Genomic DNA, 19,969 nt, shown 5'->3' on the forward strand with positions numbered 1-19,969 from the left:
GGGATCAGCTGATGTTACTGAAACCCTATAACACTGGGTCATGTGTTGACTGTGCAGATGGCACTTCTGAGTAGCAACTGGCGGTGTTGGAGCCCAGGGATTACAGTTCAGGTGGTAGAAACATGAACACAACAGGAGACCTGGATACTGCTGCCAACCAGTTATTTAATCTGGAAGAGGAGTGGCAAATTCCAGAGAGATCCAGGCCTTGTTCATTTTCAGAAAAGTAAGCCGGTTAACATTATCGGAGGATAGTCGCATGCGACGGTCTGTTAGTACACCACCTGTGGCACTAAAGATGTGTTCCGATAATACACTAGAAGCAGGGCAAGCCAGCACATCCAATGCATACTGGCTAAGCTCTGGGAGTACACTGAGAGGGCAAGACATGTAGTCTGTCACCATCTGACGGAAACGTTGCCTCCTGCTGACTGGAGCCGTCTGTGATGGTGTAGACATTTGTGACGGGCACACAAAAGTTTGCCACATTTGGGCCAAACAGGTCTTGCCTTGTGCTGAGGCACTGCTTCTGCTCCCTCTTTGTGCAGAGCTTCCTCCACTGCCTCAACGCACTGAGCTGCTTTGTAAAGCACTAGCAGCACTACTCTCGGTTGGACTGCAGAAGATGATGGAATGCACCAGTGTGTCTTGGTACTCCCGCATTTTACGCTCCCGGTTCAACGGTGTTATGAGGCTTTGTAAGTTGAGAATGTGGGCGATGCGGGGTCGTTTCTCAGGCACTGCAGCGTGAAATCAACCATGTGCTGCAGACTGCCAACTGACCAAGAAACGCTGTCCCCTGCTTGAATCGTGAACTCTGACTGCTCTGCATCACCCCACCCTCGCTCTACATACTGACTACTAGAGCATTTGTGTACCTCCCTCCTCTGGACAGATGTCTTCCTTCTCCATTGACTCCTCCTCATCCTCCTCACAAAGTGTCTCCTGCCTAGGCCTTTGTGAGGAACCATGTTGCGCAGACTGTCCAGAAGCAGATGACATTTGTGACTCCTCATCCTCCACCTCTTCCACAACTTCATCCCTTAGCGCTTGCAGTGCTTTTTCAAGCAGGCAGATAAGGGGGATAGTCATGCTGACTAGTGCATCATCTGCACTCGCCATCCGCGTGGAATCATCGAAGGCACGCAAAACCTGGCAGATGTCCTTCACAGTAGCCCACTCAGTGGTTGTGAAGTCTGAACGGCGCACAGTGCGACTTTTTTGCGCCTGATGCAGCTGGTACTCCATTACTGCTGCCTGCTGCTCACACAACTTCTCCAACATAAGTAACGTTGAATTCCACCTGGTGGGTAGGTCACATATGATGTGATGTTCCGGAAGGTGGAATCGGCACTGCAGAGCTGCAATGCGCAATCTTGCCATGCTGGAATGCCGCAAGTGAGCGCACTCTAGGCGGACCTTGTGCAGCAGTGCATCAAGATCCGGATAGTCCCCCAAAAAACTCTGCACAACCAAGTTGAGCACATGTGCCAGACATGGGATGAGAGTGAGGTTGCCTAGGCCCAGAGCTGCCACCAGATTTCGGCCATTGTCACACACTACCATGCCTGGCTGGAGATTCGCTGGCACAAACCATACGTCGCTCTCCTGCTTGACGGCATTCCAGCACACCTGCGCTGTGTGGCTTCGATTTCCCCAAAGAAACTAGTTTCAATACGGCCTGTTAATGTTTGGCCACGGCTGTGCTCATATCAGTCGTAACAGGTAAGCGTTCACGGGTCCATGTGGAGGTAGACTGTGACTGCTCCTGTAGCGCTGATTCAGAGGAACTGGAGTATGAGGAGGAGTCAATGTGTACAGACTGGATTCCTGCAATCCTTGGAGTTGGCAGAACATGTACAGCGCCACTTGCAAGATCTGTACCCGGCTCCACAACATTTACGCAATGGGCAGTGAGGGAAAGGTATCGTCCCTGTCCATTGTGACTGTTCCACGCATCGGTGGTGAGGTGGACCTTGCTACTAATGGAGTTTAGTAGTGCATGTTTAATGTTTCCCTCCACATGCTTTTGCAGGGCATGGACGGCTTGCCTGCTGAAATAAAAGCGGCTGGGCATGCTGTATTGTGGGACTGCCAATGCCATCAAGTTACGGAAGGTGTCAGTCTCCACCAGCCTGAATGAGAGCATTTCAAGGGACAGTTGTTTTGCAAAGCCAGCATTCAGAGCCTGTGCTCGGGGGTGGTTTGCCGAGAATGGACGCCTTTTCTCCCATGCCTGTGCTACCGATGGCTGTAGACTGGGCTGGGAGTGGGAGGATGATAGGGAACGTGGTGCTGTGGGTGGAATTACACTCGGTCTCTGTCCAACAGTGCCAGAGGTTCTTCCATGGCGATCCTGTGAGGAAGCCAAACCAGCTGTGTGTGAGCTGGAGGAAGAGGCTACAACACGAGCTGAAGAGGTGGTAGGTGCCGCTGTATGTTGGCCTAGGTCTTCAGTGTGTTTTTCTAACTCCACCACATGCTTGGTCTGCACATGTTTCCACATATTTGAAGTATTGAGGTTGCTGACACTTTTCCCTCTTTTGACTTTCTGATTACACAGCTTGCATTTGACAAAGCAAATATCATCTGCATCTGTGTCAAAAAAGGACCAGGCACTGCAAGTCTTGGGAGCGCCCATTTTGGGTTTTGGAAAAGGCATGCTCCTAATGGGTGCCCAAGTGGAGGCTACAGGCAACGCAGTCTTCCCCCTCCCTCTCCCTCCTTTTTGGACCATTTTGGGAATGTCTTCCTTAGAGCTGCTCCCACCACCTTCCTGTACCTCACGCCATGATGAGTCAAGGACCTCATCATCTACACTACCCTCTTCCAACAACTCCTTCTCCTGGGTAGTCTCAGCAGCACAGAACGCACCAGAAAGTGGCACCTGAGTCTCATCATCAGATGCGTACCGAGGTGTGCTGACCGTAGGCACTAGCCCACCCGCCTCTTCAGATTCAGAGAGACAAAGCAGTTGCGCATCACTGCATACTGCCTCTTCTTCAGTTTCTCGAATGCTGCTTGGCTGGCCCCCTCTTTCCAAGCCAAGAAATTCAGAGAACAGAAGTAGAGATGGCTCCTGTCCTGGGCTCTCTGAGTGCCTGGGCAATTTGGCAGGTGGTGAAGAGATAGATGGGTGCTCTTCAGTGCTCTGTACCTGAGAGGATGTGGCACTAATTGAAGTCGATGCGTTAGCTGCCATCCATCCAACAATGGCTTCAATTTGTTCGTCATGCAGCAGTGGGGTACGGCGAGCTCCTATAAAGCTGTGCATGAAGGACTGTTCCCTGCTAAAACTGGTGGATGATGAGTCACCGGTGCCCGCAGCAGGCACAGAATCCCCACGTTCTCTCCCTGCAGAAACTCCACACCCACGACAACGTGCCTTAATCCCTGCCTTCTTCATCTTGGTAGACTGATAAAGATAGGCAGAAAAGAACTAAGGGCTTAGTGTGCTTATTCCTGAACAGCTGCTAACAGGAATAAGAAACACTAATTTTATAACGTGTGGACTAGACTTTAATATGAGCTAATGTGACCTACACAACTGTAAAGTGGAGTGTTTGGTGAACGTTATTAACTTTTTGTTTTTTTTCACAAAAAGACACTGGATGTGCCCAAAGATGTAAAACCGATAGTATCACAAACTTTTTGTAGTGATTACAATGCAGGAAGGTAACCTATAATGCAATAGATGAGGCTCCAAAAAATAGGCTAATCCTAATCTGGCTGGAGCTGCAGGGAACAAGGCTGCAGAAAGGCTCCTCTGTGTACTCCTATATAGTGTTTTTCCGCAATCTAACAGGATACAGATGGAAACCCACTAATAGGATAAATCTTGAAAAATGTGCAGCAGGCAGCACTAATTGAAAAAAGGACAACGGAACAGTATGAGGCAGTGACGCATGCTGAGCTGACTACAACTAGCTGTGGCTGCAGAACAGACTACAGTGTGAGCTAAACTCACACAGAGACCTTGCAGACAGCCATGAACAGAGCTGCAAGGCCAAAAAAAAGCTCCTCTAATATACTCCTATATTACGTTTTTCCGCAATCTAGCAGGATACGGATGGAAACCCACTAATAGGATAAATCTGGAAAAATGTGCAGCAGGCAGCACTAATTGAAAAAAGGTCAATAGAATAGTATGAGGCAGTGACGCAGGCTGAGCTGACTACAACCAGCTGTAGCTGCAGAACAGACTACAGCGTGAGCTGAACTCACACAGAGACCTTGCAGATAGCCGTGAACAGTGCTGCAAGGCCAAAAAAAAGCTCCTCTATGTACTCCTGTATAGTGTTTTTCTGCAATCTAGCAGGATACAGATGGAAACGCACTACTAGGATAAATCTGGAAAAATGTGCAGCAGGCAGCACTAATTGAAAAAAGGACAATGGAACAATATGAGGCAGTGACGCACGCTGAGCTGACTACAACCAGCTGTGGCTGCAGAACAGACTACAGCGTGAGCTGAACTCACACAGAGACCTTGCAGACAGCCGTGAACACCGCTGCAAGACCAAAAAAAGCTCCTCTATGTACTCCTATATAGTGTTTTTCCGCAATCTAGCAGGATACGGATGGAAACCCACTAATAAGATAAATCTGGAAAAATGTGCAGCAGACAGCACTAATTGAAAAAAGGACAATGGAACAGTATGAGGCAGTGACGCACACTGAGCTGACTACAACTAGCTGTGGCTGCAGAACAGGCTACAGAGTGAGTTGCACTCACACAGACACCTTGCAGACAGCCGTGAACAGCGCTGCAAGGCAAAAACAAGGTTGTCACACAGCGGTTGCTAAATTAGCCTGGGTAAAGCACAATGAAGCAAATCACTATCTCAAACTGGCCTTCAGTCAGAACACAGCGTCCTGTCACTATCTGAATTCACAGCAGAGTGAACCCAAAATGGCGGCGGCGGCTTTTATAGTGCATCATGACATCATTTCAGCAGCCAATCACAGCCATGCCCGTAGTTACATACCTAACATACAGAACAGAATGTGCCCACACTTCTAATGATTCCTCATTGGCTGAATTAAACCAAACTGGCTGATTGCATTATGGGAACTTCCGATATTGCAAAAGTATCGGAACTCAGCATCGGTATTCCCGATATTTGCAGTATCGGAATGCTCAACACTAGTGAGGAGCGAATAAGTGTGGAGGAGAGAAGGAGGTCTTGGCAGGACCGGAGATTACGTGAGGGAAGATATCGGGAGATTAGTTCAGAGATATATGGAGGAGACAGGTGATGGCACATACTGGAGTATATTTCAAAGCAGCATAGACGTCCATCAGAAGATAGTATCAGAATAAACAAGTTTATCAGTCCTTTGATATATCTAGCTTGCTTGTATCAATTCGTTAATGAACAAAATCTGTTTTTTTTTAGAAACCATACTGTTACTTACTGCCCATCTATAAAGTGCATATTAACACTCGGGAAAAATATGGAGCAGGTTACCTATTCCAAACTAAACCTCAAGAAAGGTCACAGACATCCACCCAAGACACGTTCTGCTGAGGAAGGTAAGATGTGGAAATATATAGTGACAGATGATATAGGAAGTGTCATTAGGCAGGATCCCTGAATTCAGCTTTCACGGGCAATTTCTTTTCCTTAACTAATCAAGTATAAGTTCTATAAGTTTAATGGAATCTGTCAGCAGGTTTCTGTTGTGCAATCTGAGAGAAGCATGATGTAGGGGAAGAGAGCCTGATTCCAGTGATTTGTTACTTACTAGGCTATGTTTCAGCAGGTCAATACAATCAGTGTTTTATCAGCAGGAGATTATCACTGCACGTCTTGTGCCTTCTTGTCCTTCTGCTCTGTTTAAGCCTGCCCTTATCACTGTTTTGTGGCTTTCTGTCAATTTACAGTGTACACGGAGGGCTACCAATCAGTGATGTAGGCCGGGTCATACACAGATCAGCATTCCGAGCTCTGCTATATCTGCAACAGAGAACACTCCTGGTCGTCACTAACCTCCAGTGCAAGAACTCTGACAGACTGCTCCTCCTCTCTCAGTTTCCTGGACCCCTGTGAGCGTTACACTATAATAATTAGCTAGTTATAGATTTTTAATATCACATTATGATTTCCATCATTTCACACATCTCATGGTTATATCACAATGTGTTATTCCATGATTTTGCCATTGCAAATGCATAAAAAAATTATATTGCATTTTAACATGGTTCAGTATAAGGCTACGTTCACACGATCCTGAATTCCCTGCGGATTTTTCAGGTCCTTTTTTGGAAAATCCGCAGTGCAAAATCATTGCATTTTGCACTGCGGATTTTCCTGCGTTTTCTTCTGCGGATTCCTCTGCGGGTTTCCAACTGCACTTTCCTATTGGTGCAGTCGGAAACCCGCTGCGGAATCCGCAGAAAGAATTGACATGGTACTTCTTTTTTTCCACAGCGTTTCCGCGCGGTTTTTCCCGAGAAATTCAGGATCGTGGGCACAGCGGGTTTCGTTTTCCATAGGGTTACATTGTACTGTACACCACATGGAAAACGGCTGCGGATCCGCAGCGGCAAATCCGCTGCGGATCCGCAGCAAAAACCGCACTGTGTGAACGTAGCCTCAGGGCTCATTCAGACATCCGTTTTTGCGTACAAGTTGTATCCATGTTTTTCATGGATAGAACTCATACCTTGGGTCTATGGGTTGATCACAAGTCTGATTTCAAATCACAGACACTTGTCCAATATTGACACGTGTTTTGGATCAAAATCGGTAATGCAAGTCTATGGGTGTATGAAAAAAATTGCCATCTTAGTGCTGTAAGTTTTTCTCGGACTGCTGAATATGAGAAGATAGAAAAACTTCTTTTATTCCACACCTGAGAAAAACTGATGAAACTCTGGAGAAACTCAGATGACACTGCAATGATGGTAAATGATGGATCATTTTTACAGCATGGGAATAAATCCAGTATAGAACACTCAGTTTTTCCCTACAGCACCTCAAATTTGCATATGGTAATGCTCTGATAACCATGGACCATTATCTTTACACAGATGTCCCCGGTGTTGTTTATGCTGATATAAGGACAGCTGCATCCCAGAGTCATTTACCAGCTGAGGACCCAGCACCAGGTGAGGTCATCTACGCAGTATTCATTCTGGTGGGGCACCATCTATAGACGGACGGTCTCAGGCATTACTTTAAGTAAATGATCCTTTAGAGAACAAAAATTATTTTTTCACTAAATATGTTCCATCTTCTCTATCCTCTGTTGATTTCTGGTTGGAAATGTACTGTATGTCTGACTAACTTGTTTTAGACTTAACACTTTGCAGCTACGTAGGATTTGGAAAGATGAAAATACTTGTGAGATTTTAGGACCAGGCATTAAACACTAGATATCTGTACTATTGATGAAACCACTGGAACATTAGGGATGTAATATTTAACCCCTTAATCCCATATGACGTACTATCCCGTCGAGGTGACCTGGGACTTAATTCCCAGGGACGGGATAGTACATCATGGGCGATCAGCCGCGCTCACGGGGGGAGTGCGGACGATCGCGGCCGGGTGTCAGCTGACTATCGCAGCTGACATCCGGCACTATGTGCCAGGAGCGGTCACGGACCACCCCTGGCACTTTAACCCCCGGCACACTGCGATCAAACATGATCACAATGTCCTGGCGGCATAGGGAGGGGGCTCACTGCGTGCTTTCCCCCCCCCCAAAAAAAAAAAAAGAAATTCATGAATAGCTGGTTTTTGGTCATTCTGCCTCACAGAAATCGGAAAAAGTGATAAAAAAAAGTCACGTGCCCGAAAATGTTACCAATAAAAACGTCAACTCGTCCTGCAAAAAACAAGACCTCACATGACTCTGTGGACCAAAATATGGAAAAATTATAGCTCTCAAAATGTGGAGACACAAAAACTATTTTTTGCAATAAAAAGCGTCTTTCAGTGTGTGACGGCTGCCAATCATAAAAATCCGCTAAAAACCCCACAATAAAAGTAAATCAATACCCCCTTCATCACCCCCTTAGTTAGGGAAAAATAATACATTTAAAAAAATGTATTTATTTTCATTTTCCCATTAGGGTTAGGGTTAGGGCTAGGGTTAGGGTTAGGATTAGGGCTATGGTTAGGACTAGGGTTAGGGTTAGGGCTAGGGTTAGGGGTAGGGTTAGGGTTAGGGTTTCAGTTATAATTGGGGGGTTTCCACTGTTTAGGCACATCAGGGGCTCTCCAAACACGACATGGCGTCCAATCGTAATTCCAGCCAATTCTGCGTTGAAAAGTAAAACAGTGCTCCTTCCCTTCCGAGCTCTCCCGTGTGCCCAAACAGGGGTTTACCCCAACATATGGGGTATCAGCATACTCAGGACAAATTGGACAACAACCTTTGGGGTCCAATTTCTCTTGTTACCCTTGGGAAAATAAAAATTTGGGAGCTAAAAAAACATTTTTGTAGGAAAAAAATGATTTTTTATTTTTACGGCTCTGCGTTATAAACTGTAGTGAAACACTTGAGGGTTCAAAGTTCTCACAACACATCTAGATAAGTTCCTTGGGGGTCTAGTTTCTAATATGGGGTCACTTGTGGGGGGTTTCTACTGTTTAGGTACATTAGGGGCTCTGCAAACGCAATGTGACGCCTGCAGACCAATCCATCTAAGTCTGCATTCCAAATGGCGCTCCTTCCATTCCGAGCTCTGCCATGTGCCCAAACAGTGGTTCCCCCCCCACATATGGCATATCCACGTGCTCAGGACAAATTGCACAACAACTTTTGTGATCCAATTTCTTCTGTTAACCTTGGGAAAATACAAAACTTGGGGCTAAAAAATAATTTTTGTGGGAGAAAAATAATTTTTATTTTCACGGCTCTGCGTTATAAACTGTAGTGAAACACTTGGGGGTTCAAAGCTCTCACAACACATCTAGATAAGTAAATCAATATACAACAACGGGAATACCGCGCTACAAGTGGCTATGGCTGATGAACGTGCAGAATACTATGGTATTATATGGGCGCTGCTAAAATACCTGTGTGGCTTCTACAAGAGCGTGACTTCTTTCCGGCGCAGCGGACTTATAGGAACGCAGGTCCGGCATCTGGGTCTGAAGCTGACAGCTCACCAGCGCATTGGAATCTACATAGCTACACCAAGTAAGGTATTAGTTATTAGCAGTGGCGATTAATGGGTGCGATCTAATATAAGTATAAGGTCTAAGTAGTCACCCGTGTAGTCAAATAGCCACTGCCACACAGGTATTTTAGCAGCGCCCATATAATACCATAGTATTCTGCACGTTCATCAGCCATAGCCACTTGTAGCGCGGTATTCCCGTTGTTGTATATTGATTTTCTTTGTTTTTTTCTGTCGGATTGGGCACATTATCCGATAGGGATACCAGCGGCACTTGTGGAGCTTACACATATAGTCTTAGCGCCGGTGTATTTTATTGTTTAACATCTAGATAAGTTCCTTAGGGTTTCTACTTTCCAAAATGGTGTCACTTTTGGGGGGTTTCAATGTTTAGGCACATCAGTGGCTCTCCAAGCGCAACATGGCGTACCATCTCAATTCCAGTCAATTTTGCATTGAAAAGTCAAACGGCGCTCCTTCTCTTCCGAGGTCTGTCATGCGCCCAAACTGTGGTTTACCCCCACATATGGGGTATCAGTGTACTCAGGACAAATTGCACAACTTTTGTGGTCCAATTTCTTCTCTTACCCTTGGGAAAATAAAAAATTGAGGGTGAAAAGATCATTTTTGTGAAAAAAAGATGTTTTTATATTTTTACGGCTCTGCATTATAAACTTCTGTGAAGCACTTGGTGGATCAAAGTACTCAGCACACATCTAGATAAGTTCCTTAGGGGGTCTACTTTCCAAAATGGTGCCACTTGTGGGGGGTTTCAATGTTTAGGCACATCAGAGGCTCTCCAAACGCAATATGGCGTCCCATCTCAATTCCAGTCAATTTTGCATTGAAAAGTCAAATAGCGCTCCTTCCCTTCCGAGCTCTGCCATGCACCCAAACAGTGGTTTACCCCCTCTTATTGGGTATCGTCGTACTAAGGACAAATTGTACAACAACTTTTGGGGTCCATTTTCCCATGTTACCCTTGGTAAAATAAAGCAAATTGGAGCTGAAGTACGGTAAATTTTGTGTGAAAAAAGTAAAATGTTCATTTTTATTTAAACATTCCAAAAATTCCTGTGAAACACCTTCTTGAATGTGGTTTTGAGCACCTTGAGGGGTGCAGTTTTTAGAATGGTGTTACACTTGGTTATTTTCTATCATATACACCCCTCAAAATGACTTCAAATGAGATGTGGTCCCTAAAAAAAAATGGTGTTGTAAAAATGAGAAATTGCTGGTCAACTTTTAACCCTTATAACTCCCTAACAAAAAAACATTTTGGTTCCAAAATTGTGCTGATGTAAAGTAGACATGTGGGAAATGTTACTTATTAAGTGTTTTGTGTGACATATCTCTGTGATTTCCATTTTTTCACAAATAAACGCAAGTCTTATTGAAGAAATTTTGCCACTATTATGAAGTACAATATGTCCTGAGAAAACAATGTCAGAATCATCAGGATCCGTTGAAGCGTTCCAGAGTTATAGCCTCATAAATGGACAGTGGTCAGAATTGTAAAAATTGGCCCGGTCATTAATGGGCAAACCACCCTTGGGGATTAAGGGGTTAAAGAATTAGGAAAAATTGATTTCTTCTTCCAAAATTAGAAAAAACAATGACCACCAATCAAATTAGTATCAAAAGCAAGCTGTAATTAATCAAAAAATGTTGAAAAACTTTATTAAAAAAATATTCTAAAAAGCCTAACTGGCAATAGGATACAAAATCCACATGAAAAAACCATGAAAAGACACACATAAAAAACACACACACAGCTGCTATCCAATATAGCAGTTTTTGGGATCAAAAAGAGGCCATAGCAGCAATATCCACAGTGGTTATCAGTTAAGTAACGTATCACAGTGGTGTTGGTGTCAAGAGAAGGATTCAAAATTTAAAATTAAAGGTAAAATTCAATCCAAAATAAACTCCCGCCTTTTCTTCTCTATTAACCCAATGTCAGGTACATATAAATAGGAAAGACCTCACCTCGCTTTCCTTGACCAAACTCTAGGGAACCATGAAGACATTCAGAGGGTGGCGATTATTTTCATCCATACAGTGCCCCAGGTTAATGCTCCAAAAAGGACCCTCATTACCGTGACCGCAACAACAATTCCTCCCGACGCATTTCGTCTCTTATACTCATCAGGGAATGGGAAAATAATAAGCTAGATCTGTTCATATTTAAGATCCATCATGTACACTCCCTGACAGAAGTTATGCCGCTTATTCATGTTATGTAACTAAAAGCTTATAACCTGACGTTAAATTCATCCATTGGTTGTATAAATTATTCTTTTGAAAGCTGAAACCCTCCGAAATGTGGTTTAGGTTAAGAAAATAAATTGGCATCAATGCAGAAATATTGATCATTTTGGCAAGACAAAGTTTTGTCGCCTGGTCATATAATGCACCCAATCCTAGCTTACATCCTCACCTGCGCTTAGTAAATGATCGATTAATTAGTGTGTGTGTATAAAAAGAAACCCAGCACCTCAGATCTTCGCTTGAACTGAAACTTGAGCTCTGACAAGATGCCAAAAATCTACCCTGCGACCAAAGCCTGGATTATCAAGAGGCTGAAGACCAGATCCACTGCAGAGGTGGCTGGCACCTTTAATGTGTCTCAGCATCAAGTACAAAGAATTAAAAAAAGATTTGAAGAGACTGGAGATGTGTTTGAAAAGCCCAGGTCCGGCAGACGCCACAAGATAACTGCTCAGGAGGAACATTTGTTGGTTAGAAAATCCAAAGCAAGCCCCTCTTTCACTGCAACAGAGCTCCAACAGGCCTGGTCATCTCACGTCCATGTGTCAACTAGAACAGTTTGTAGGATTCTGTCTCGAAATGGCCTCCATGGTCAAATCAGTGCCCAGAAGCCAGCACTGTTATGACCTGGTGGTCAGGACAATAATGGACCTGGTGGTTTAGAGCACACGGAATGACCTGATAGTTACTGATAATAAAGGACGAGCTCTGGGACGTGGGAACTCTGCTGACCGCAATCCCTAATCCTATCAAACACACTAGAAATAGCCGTGGATTGCGCCTAACGCTCCCTATGCAACTCGGCACAGCCTAAGGAACTAGCTAGCCCTGAAGATAGAAAAATAAAGCCTACCTTGCCTCAGAGAAATTCCCCAAAGGAAAAGGCAGCTCCCCACATATAATGACTGAGTAAAGATGAAAATACAAACACAGAGATTAAATAGATTTAGCAAAGTGAGGCCCAACTTACTGAACAGACCGAGGATAGGAAAGGTTACTTTGCGGTCAGCACAAAAACCTACAAAAAGACCACGCAGAGGGCGCAAAAAAGACCCTCCGCACCAACTCACGGTGCGGAGGCGCTCCCTCTGCGTCCCAGAGCTTCCAGCAAGTAAGACAACAATAAAAATAGCAAGCTGGACAGAAAAATAGCAAACCAAAGAAATACAAGCTGGAACTTAGCTTCTGCTGGGAAGACAGGTCACAAGAACGATCCAGGAGTGAACTAGACCAATACTGGAACATTGACAGGTGGCATGGAGCAAAGATCTAAGTGGAGTGAAATAGAGCAGCCAGCTAACGAATTAACCTCGTCACCTGTGGAAGGAAACTCAGAAACACCCACCAGAGGAAGTCCATGGACAGAACCAGCCGAAGTACCATTCATGACCACAGGAGGGAGCCCGACAACAGAATTCACAACAGTACCCCCCCTTGAGGAGGGGTCACCGAACCCTCACCAGAGCCCCCAGGCCGACCAGGATGAGCCAAATGAAAGGCACGAACCAGATCGGCAGCATGAACATCAGAGGCAAAAACCCAGGAATTATCTTCCTGACCATAACCCTTCCACTTGACCAGGTACTGGAGTTTCCGTCTCGAAACACGAGAATCCAAAATCTTCTCCACCACATACTCCAACTCCCCCTCAACCAACACCGGGGCAGGAGGATAACGAATGGAACCACAGGTGCCACGTATCTCCGCAATAACGACCTATGGAACACATTATGGATGGCAAAAGAAGCAGGAAGGGCCAAACGAAATGACAGGATTGATAACCTCAGAAATCTTATACGGACCAATGAAACGAGGCTTAAACTTAGGAGAGGAAACCTTCATAGGAACATAACGAGACGACAACCAAACCAAATCCCCAACACAAAGTCGGGGACCCACACAGCGCCGGCGGTTAGCGAAACGTTGAGCCTTCTCCTGGGACAATGTCAAATTGTCCACCACATGAGTCCAAATCTGCTGCAACCTATCCACCACAGTATCTACACCAGGACAGTCCGAAGACTCAACCTGCCCTGAAGAGAAACGAGGATGGAAACCAGAATTGCAGAAAAACGGCGAAACCAAAGTAGCCGAGCTGGCCCGATTATTAAGGGCGAACTCAGCCAACGGCAAAAAGGACACCCAATCATCCTGATCAGCAGAAACAAAGCATCTCAGATATGTTTCCAAAGTTTGATTAGTTCGTTCGGTTTGGCCATTTGTCTGAGGATGGAAAGCCGAGGAAAAAGACAAATCAATGCCCATCCTAGCAGAAAAGGATCGCCAAAACCTCGAAACAAACTGGGAACCTCTGTCAGAAACTATGTTCTCCGGGATACCATGTAAACGAACCACATGCTGGAAAAATAATGGCACCAAATCAGAGGAGGAAGGCAATTTAGACAAAGGTACCAAATGGACCATCTTAGAAAAGCGATCACAAACCACCCAAATGACCGACATCTTTTGAGAGACGGGGAGATCCGAAATAAAATCCATAGAAATATGCGTCCAGGGCCTCTTCGGGCAAAAGCAACCCACTGGCACGAGAACAGCAGGGCTTAGCCTGAGCACAAGTCCCACAGGACTGCACAAAAGAACGCACATCCCGTGACAAAGACGGCCACCAGAAGGATCTAGCCACCAAATCTCTGGTACCAAAGATTCCAGGATGCCCAGCCAACACTGAACAATGAATCTCAGCGATAACTCTACTAGTCCATCTATCAGGGACAAACAGTTTCTCCGCTGGGCAACAGTCAGGTCTATCAGCCTGAAATTTTTGCAGCACCCGCCGCAAATCAGGGGAGATGGCAGACAAAATTACCCCCTCTTTGAGAATACCCGCCGGCTCAGGAACACCCGGAGAGTCAGGCACAAAACTCCTTGACAGGGCATCAGCCTTCACATTCTTAGAGCCCGGAAGGTACAAAACCACAAAATCAAAACGGGAGAAAAATAACGACCATCGAGCCTGTCTCGGATTCAACCGTTTGGCAGACTCAAGATAAGTCAAATTCTTGTGATCTGTCAAGACCACCACGCGATGCTTGGCTCCTTCCAGCCAATGACGCCACTCCTCGAATGCCCACTTCATGGCCAACAACTCACGATTACCAACATCATAGTTACGCTCAGCAGGCGAAAACTTTCTAGAAAAGAAAGCACATGGCTTCATCACCGAGCCATCAGAAATTCTTTGCGACAAAACAGCCCCTGCTCCAATCTCAGAAGCATCAACCTCAACCTGAAATGGGAGCGAAACATCTGGCTGGCACAACACAGGGGCAGAAGAAAAATGACGCTTCAACTCCTGAAAAGCCTCTACAGCTGCAGAAGACCAATTGACCACATCAGCACCCTTCTTGGTCAAATCAGTCAACGGTTTAGCAACAGTAGAAAAATTAGCGATGAAGCGCCGATAAAAATTAGCAAAACCCAGGAACTTTTGCAGGCTCTTCACAGATGTCGGCTAAGTCCAATCGTAAATGGCTTGGACTTTAACAGGGTCCATCTCGATAGTAGAAGGGGAAAAAATGAACCCCAAAAATGAAACCTTCTGAACTCCAAAGAGACACTTTGACCCCTTCACAAACAAGGAATTCGCACGAAGGACCTGGAACACCATTCTGACCTGCTTCACATGAGACTCCCAATCATCCGAAAAGACCAAAATATCATCCAAATACACAATCAGGAATTTATCCAGGTACTCTCGGAAGATGTCATGCATAAAAGACTGAAATACTGATGGAGCATTGGAAAGCCCGAATGGCATAACCAGGTACTCAAAATGGCCCTCGGGCGTATTAAATGTTGTTTTCCATTCATCGCCTTGTTTAATACGCACAAGATTATACGCCCCTCGAAGATCTATCTTGGTGAACCAACTAGCCCCTTTAATACGAGCAAACAAATCAGACAGCAATGGCAAAGGATACTGAAATTTGACTGTAATTTTATTAAGAAGGCGGTAATCAATACAAGGTCTCAAAGAACCATCCTTCTTGGCCACAAAAAAGAACCCTGCTCCTAACGGTGATGACGACGGGCGAATATGGCCTTTCTCCAAGGATTCCTTTATATAACTCCGCATAGCGGCGTGTTCTGGCACAGATAAATTGAACAATCGGCCCTTAGGAAACTTACTACCAGGAATCAAATTAATTGCACAATCGCAATCCCTATGAGGAGGTAGGGCACTGGCTTTGGGCTCATCAAATACATCCCGATAATCCGACAAAAACTCTGGAACTTCAGAAGGAGTGGAAGACGAAATAGACAAAAATGGAACATCACCATGTACCCCCTGGCAACCCCAGCTGGACACAGACATAGATTTCCAGTCCAATACTGGATTATGAACCTGTAGCCATGGCAACCCCAAAACGACCACATCATGCAGATTATGCAACACCAGAAAGCGGATATCCTCCTGATGTGCAGGAGCCATGCACATGGTCAATTGGGTCCAGTACTGAGGCTTATTCTTGGCCAAAGGCGTAGCATCAATTCCTCTCAATGGAATAGGATACTGCAAGGGCTCCAAGAAAAAACCACAGCACCTAGCATACTCCAAGTCCATCAAATTCAGGGCAGCGCCTGAATCCACAAATGCCATAACAGAATAGGATGACAAAGAGCAAATCAGAGTAACAGACAATAGAAATTTAGACTGTACCGTACCAATGATGGCAGACCTAGCGAACCGCTTAGTGCGCTTAGGACAATCGGAGATAGCATGAGTGGAATCACCACAGTAAAAACATAGCCCATTCCGACGTCTGTGTTCTTGCCGTTCAGCTCTGGTCAAAGTCCTATCACATTGCATAGGCTCAGGCCCATGCTCAGATAGTACCGCCAAATGGTGCACAGCTTTACGCTCACGCAAGCGTCGATCGATCTGAATGGCCAAGGACATAGACTCATTCAGACCAGCAGGCATGGGAAACCCCACCATGACATCCTTAAGGGCTTCAGAGAGACCCTTTCTGAAGATTGCTGCCAGGGCACATTCATTCCACTGAGTGAGCACAGACCACTTTCTAAACTTCTGACAATATATCTGCGCTTCATCCTGACCCTGACACAGAGCCAGCAAGATTTTCTCTGCCTGATCTACTGAATTAGGTTCGTCATAAAGCAATCCAAGCACCAGAAAAAACGCATCAACATCACGCAATGCCGGATCTCCTGGCGCAAACGAAAATGCCCAGTCTTGGGGGTCACCACGTAACAAAGAAATAATGATCTTTACTTGTTGAACAGGGTCACCTGAGGAGCGAGGTTTCAAGGCAAGAAACAATTTACAATTATTTTTGAAATTCAAGAACTTAGATCTATCACCAAAAAACAAATCAGGAATTGGAATCCTAGGCTCTGACATCGGATTCTGAACCACAAAATTTTGAATGTTTTGTACCCTTGTAGTGAGATTATCCATCCAAGAGGACAGACCTTGAATGTCCATGTTTACACCAGTGTCCTGAATCACCCAGAGGTAAAGGGGAAAAGAGAGACAAAACACACTGCAAAGAAAAAAAATGGTCTCAGAACTTCTCTTATCCCTCTATTGAGATGCATTAGTACTTTGGGCCACCTGTACTGTTATGACCTGGTGGTCAGGACAATAATGGACCTGGTGGTTAAGAGCACACGGAATGACCTGATAGTTACTGATAATAAAGGACGAGCTCTGGGACGTGGGATCTCTACTGACTGCAATCCCTAATCCTATCAAACACACTAGAAATAGCCGTGGATTGCGCCTAACGCTCCCTATGCAACTCGGCACAGCCTAAGGAACTAGCTAGCCCTGAAGATAGAAAAATAAAGCCTACCTTGCCTCACAGAAATTCCCCAAAGGAAAAGGCAGCCCCCCACATATAATGACTGTGAGTAAAGATGAAAATACAAACACAGAGATGAAATAGATTTAGCAAAGTGAGGCCCGACTTACTGAACAGACCGAGGATAGGAAAGGTTACTTTGCGGTCAGCACAAAAACCTACAAAAAGACCACGCAGAGGGCGCAAAAAAGACCCTCTGCACCGACTCACGGTGCGGAGGCGCTCCCTCTGCGTCCCAGAGCTTCCAGCAAGCAAGACAACAATAAAAATAGCAAGCTGGACAGAAAAATAGCAAACCAAAGAAATACAAGCTGGAACTTAGCTTCTGCTGGGAAGACAGGTCACAAGAACGATCCAGGAGTGATCTAGACCAATACTGGAACATTGACATGTGGCATGGAGCAAAGATCTAAGTGGAGTTAAATAGAGCAGCCAGCTAATGAATTAACCTCGTCACCTGTGGAAGGAAACTCAGAAACACCCACCAGAGGAAGTCCATGGACAGAACCAGCCGAAGTACCATTCATGACCACAAGAGGGAGCCCGACAACAGAATTCACAACACAGCACTAAACAAAAGGCAAATAAAAAAAGTGTGGCATTTGCAAAGTCCCACAAACTGCTAAACAGATGGACGCTGGAAAAGTGGCAGAAGGTGGATTTTTCTGATGAGTCGTCAGTAGAATTACACCACAGCCGCCGCAAATACTGCAGGAGACCTACTGGAGCCCGTATGGATCCAAAATACACCCAGAAAACAGTTAAATTTGGTGGAAGAAAGATCATGGTCTGGGGTTAAATTCAGTATGGGGGCGTGCAAAACATTTGCAAGGTGGAAGGCAATATAAATAGCCTTTACAGTGTCCCAGTAGTGCAGTCTCGGACCTTAGACCTGTCATTTAATTTTTTTTAAAATATCTTCTCCTTTGAGAAAAATTCTTCTATTTAATGTCTTCAAGATCAGCCTGTAGCGTCTTATCACTATTGCTGCTTTAGTATGTGCGGATATCTAACACCTTCTTCTATATTTATTTACAGAAGTCCAGAAAAAAACCCTGAAGAGATGCGATTACAAAACTCTCATCATAGTTCTCCTCATTGTCCTCCTTTGTTGCGCTGCTGGATACATTGGTACGCCATGTTATACATAGATCTTGTGCCCTGTAAAACTGCTGCATGTGAATACCTCTTCCCTAAGAAATCTACCAAGTCTCGAAGTGCACAATGTCAGGGCTTAGTCCAGTAATCAATTTACCGTACTATTGGACACAATGTGCAACATAAATGAATGAAGTAAATAATGGAGATGAGCAAATCACTTCAAGGCGAATGGTATTCATCTCCAAGTTAACAAAAAAATTCATCAGAATTTGATATATATATTTTTTTTGTGATTTATGCAAGTGCATTTTGCTGGATTCATAAGGAACGGAAAGGGATAGAATTATTTTAAAATTAAAGCTCAACTCTCTAAGACCATGACCTTGCTCGCACAGATCTCCACTTGGTCCTTCTGGTCCGGTCTTCATTCACAGGATTCCTGTTTTCTTCACGTCACGGGTCCCATCAGGATGCCATATCGCTACCAGTGTGTGCCGAAGGCACTGAAGACACAATGGGTTCTGTAGCGTGAAGAATACCAGTGGACTGTGACTGACGTTAGACCAGAATATCCAAGCAGGAAATCAAATGAACCAAGTCAGAGGTGAGATGAGTATTCATATTTTTTTTACCTCCTATTTTTATTAAACTCCAGGGTCTGGAGAGAAGTCATAGCATAATAACACACAGTCAATTCACATTGAATAAATCTATTGCCGTAATATTGTAATATTATTGATCTCAATCAAAACTACACGCACTGTGCGAATAGTTGCTAAAGATGATCAAAAAGATTCAATGAATACAGTAGCCACACTGGTAGTCCATGGCCTCCAGACCACAGCTCTGTGAATCTCCTACCTGTAGACATTTTTAGCTCCTCTTTGATTAGTCAGTCTCATTGATATTATGCAACAGGATCCTGCAAATCTTTTTGCATCTGTAATAATTACCAAATGTACGGCACCTACAACTCCTTCCACTCCTCTATGTCCAGTAGATACTTGACACCTATTATCACTTATTCAGATGAATTGGACATTTGCAGAGATTTCTGCAGAAAATCTGCTTCTTGAAAATAAGATGTTTGAGAACCAGACCCTTTTTCACTCCTTTTAATTTAGATGAACTTTGTTTCTTTCAGGTTATAAATATACAAATGACGAATGCAAAGAAAAAATCTATCGACTAAATGAAGAACTCTGTATTAACAAGACTAACAATTCTTTAGGTGAGAAAATAATTATCTCTGTGATAGCTTTTAAATATTCATAATAAGGTACTTGGCCGGCCATTAAAAATATTTAGAAAAAATACCTACCTTTGAAGGTCATAAAATAAAAAACAATTTATACTCACCTTACTGATCCATCGCTGCTCTGGATCCAATGCTTCTTATGTTTTTGCTTCCAGCATGGTCTTTCTTCACGAGGCCTCACACATTGGACGTGATACATGTTATTGAGGCTACTGCTGGTCAATTAAACGGCACAAGCCACTGAGCTCAGTGATTGGCTACAGCGGTGATGTGCGCTGTCAAAGTGACGTCACCACTACAGCTAAAATACAGAGAGGTATTTTGGAGTGTTGTGTTTGGGGTTCACTTTCCTGA

The 19,969-nt window shown here is 44.5% G+C and overlaps 1 protein-coding gene across 1 annotated transcript in view; it reads left to right on the forward strand.

Moving 5' to 3' along the window:
* LOC138666857 (C-type lectin domain family 4 member A-like) overlaps positions 1-19,969 on the forward strand; it is an 84,310-nt gene that overhangs the window by 27,687 nt on the left and 36,654 nt on the right. The window contains exons 2-5 of the mRNA XM_069755036.1: positions 5,400-5,536; positions 7,037-7,114; positions 18,295-18,387; positions 19,502-19,588. Coding sequence (XP_069611137.1) covers positions 5,458-5,536; positions 7,037-7,114; positions 18,295-18,387; positions 19,502-19,588 — 337 coding nt within the window. The 5' untranslated portion in view covers positions 5,400-5,457. The remainder of the gene's footprint in view (positions 1-5,399; positions 5,537-7,036; positions 7,115-18,294; positions 18,388-19,501; positions 19,589-19,969) is intronic.

Source organism: Ranitomeya imitator, chromosome 2 (genome assembly GCF_032444005.1).
Source record: "Ranitomeya imitator isolate aRanImi1 chromosome 2, aRanImi1.pri, whole genome shotgun sequence".
NCBI lineage: Eukaryota > Metazoa > Chordata > Amphibia > Anura > Dendrobatidae > Ranitomeya > Ranitomeya imitator.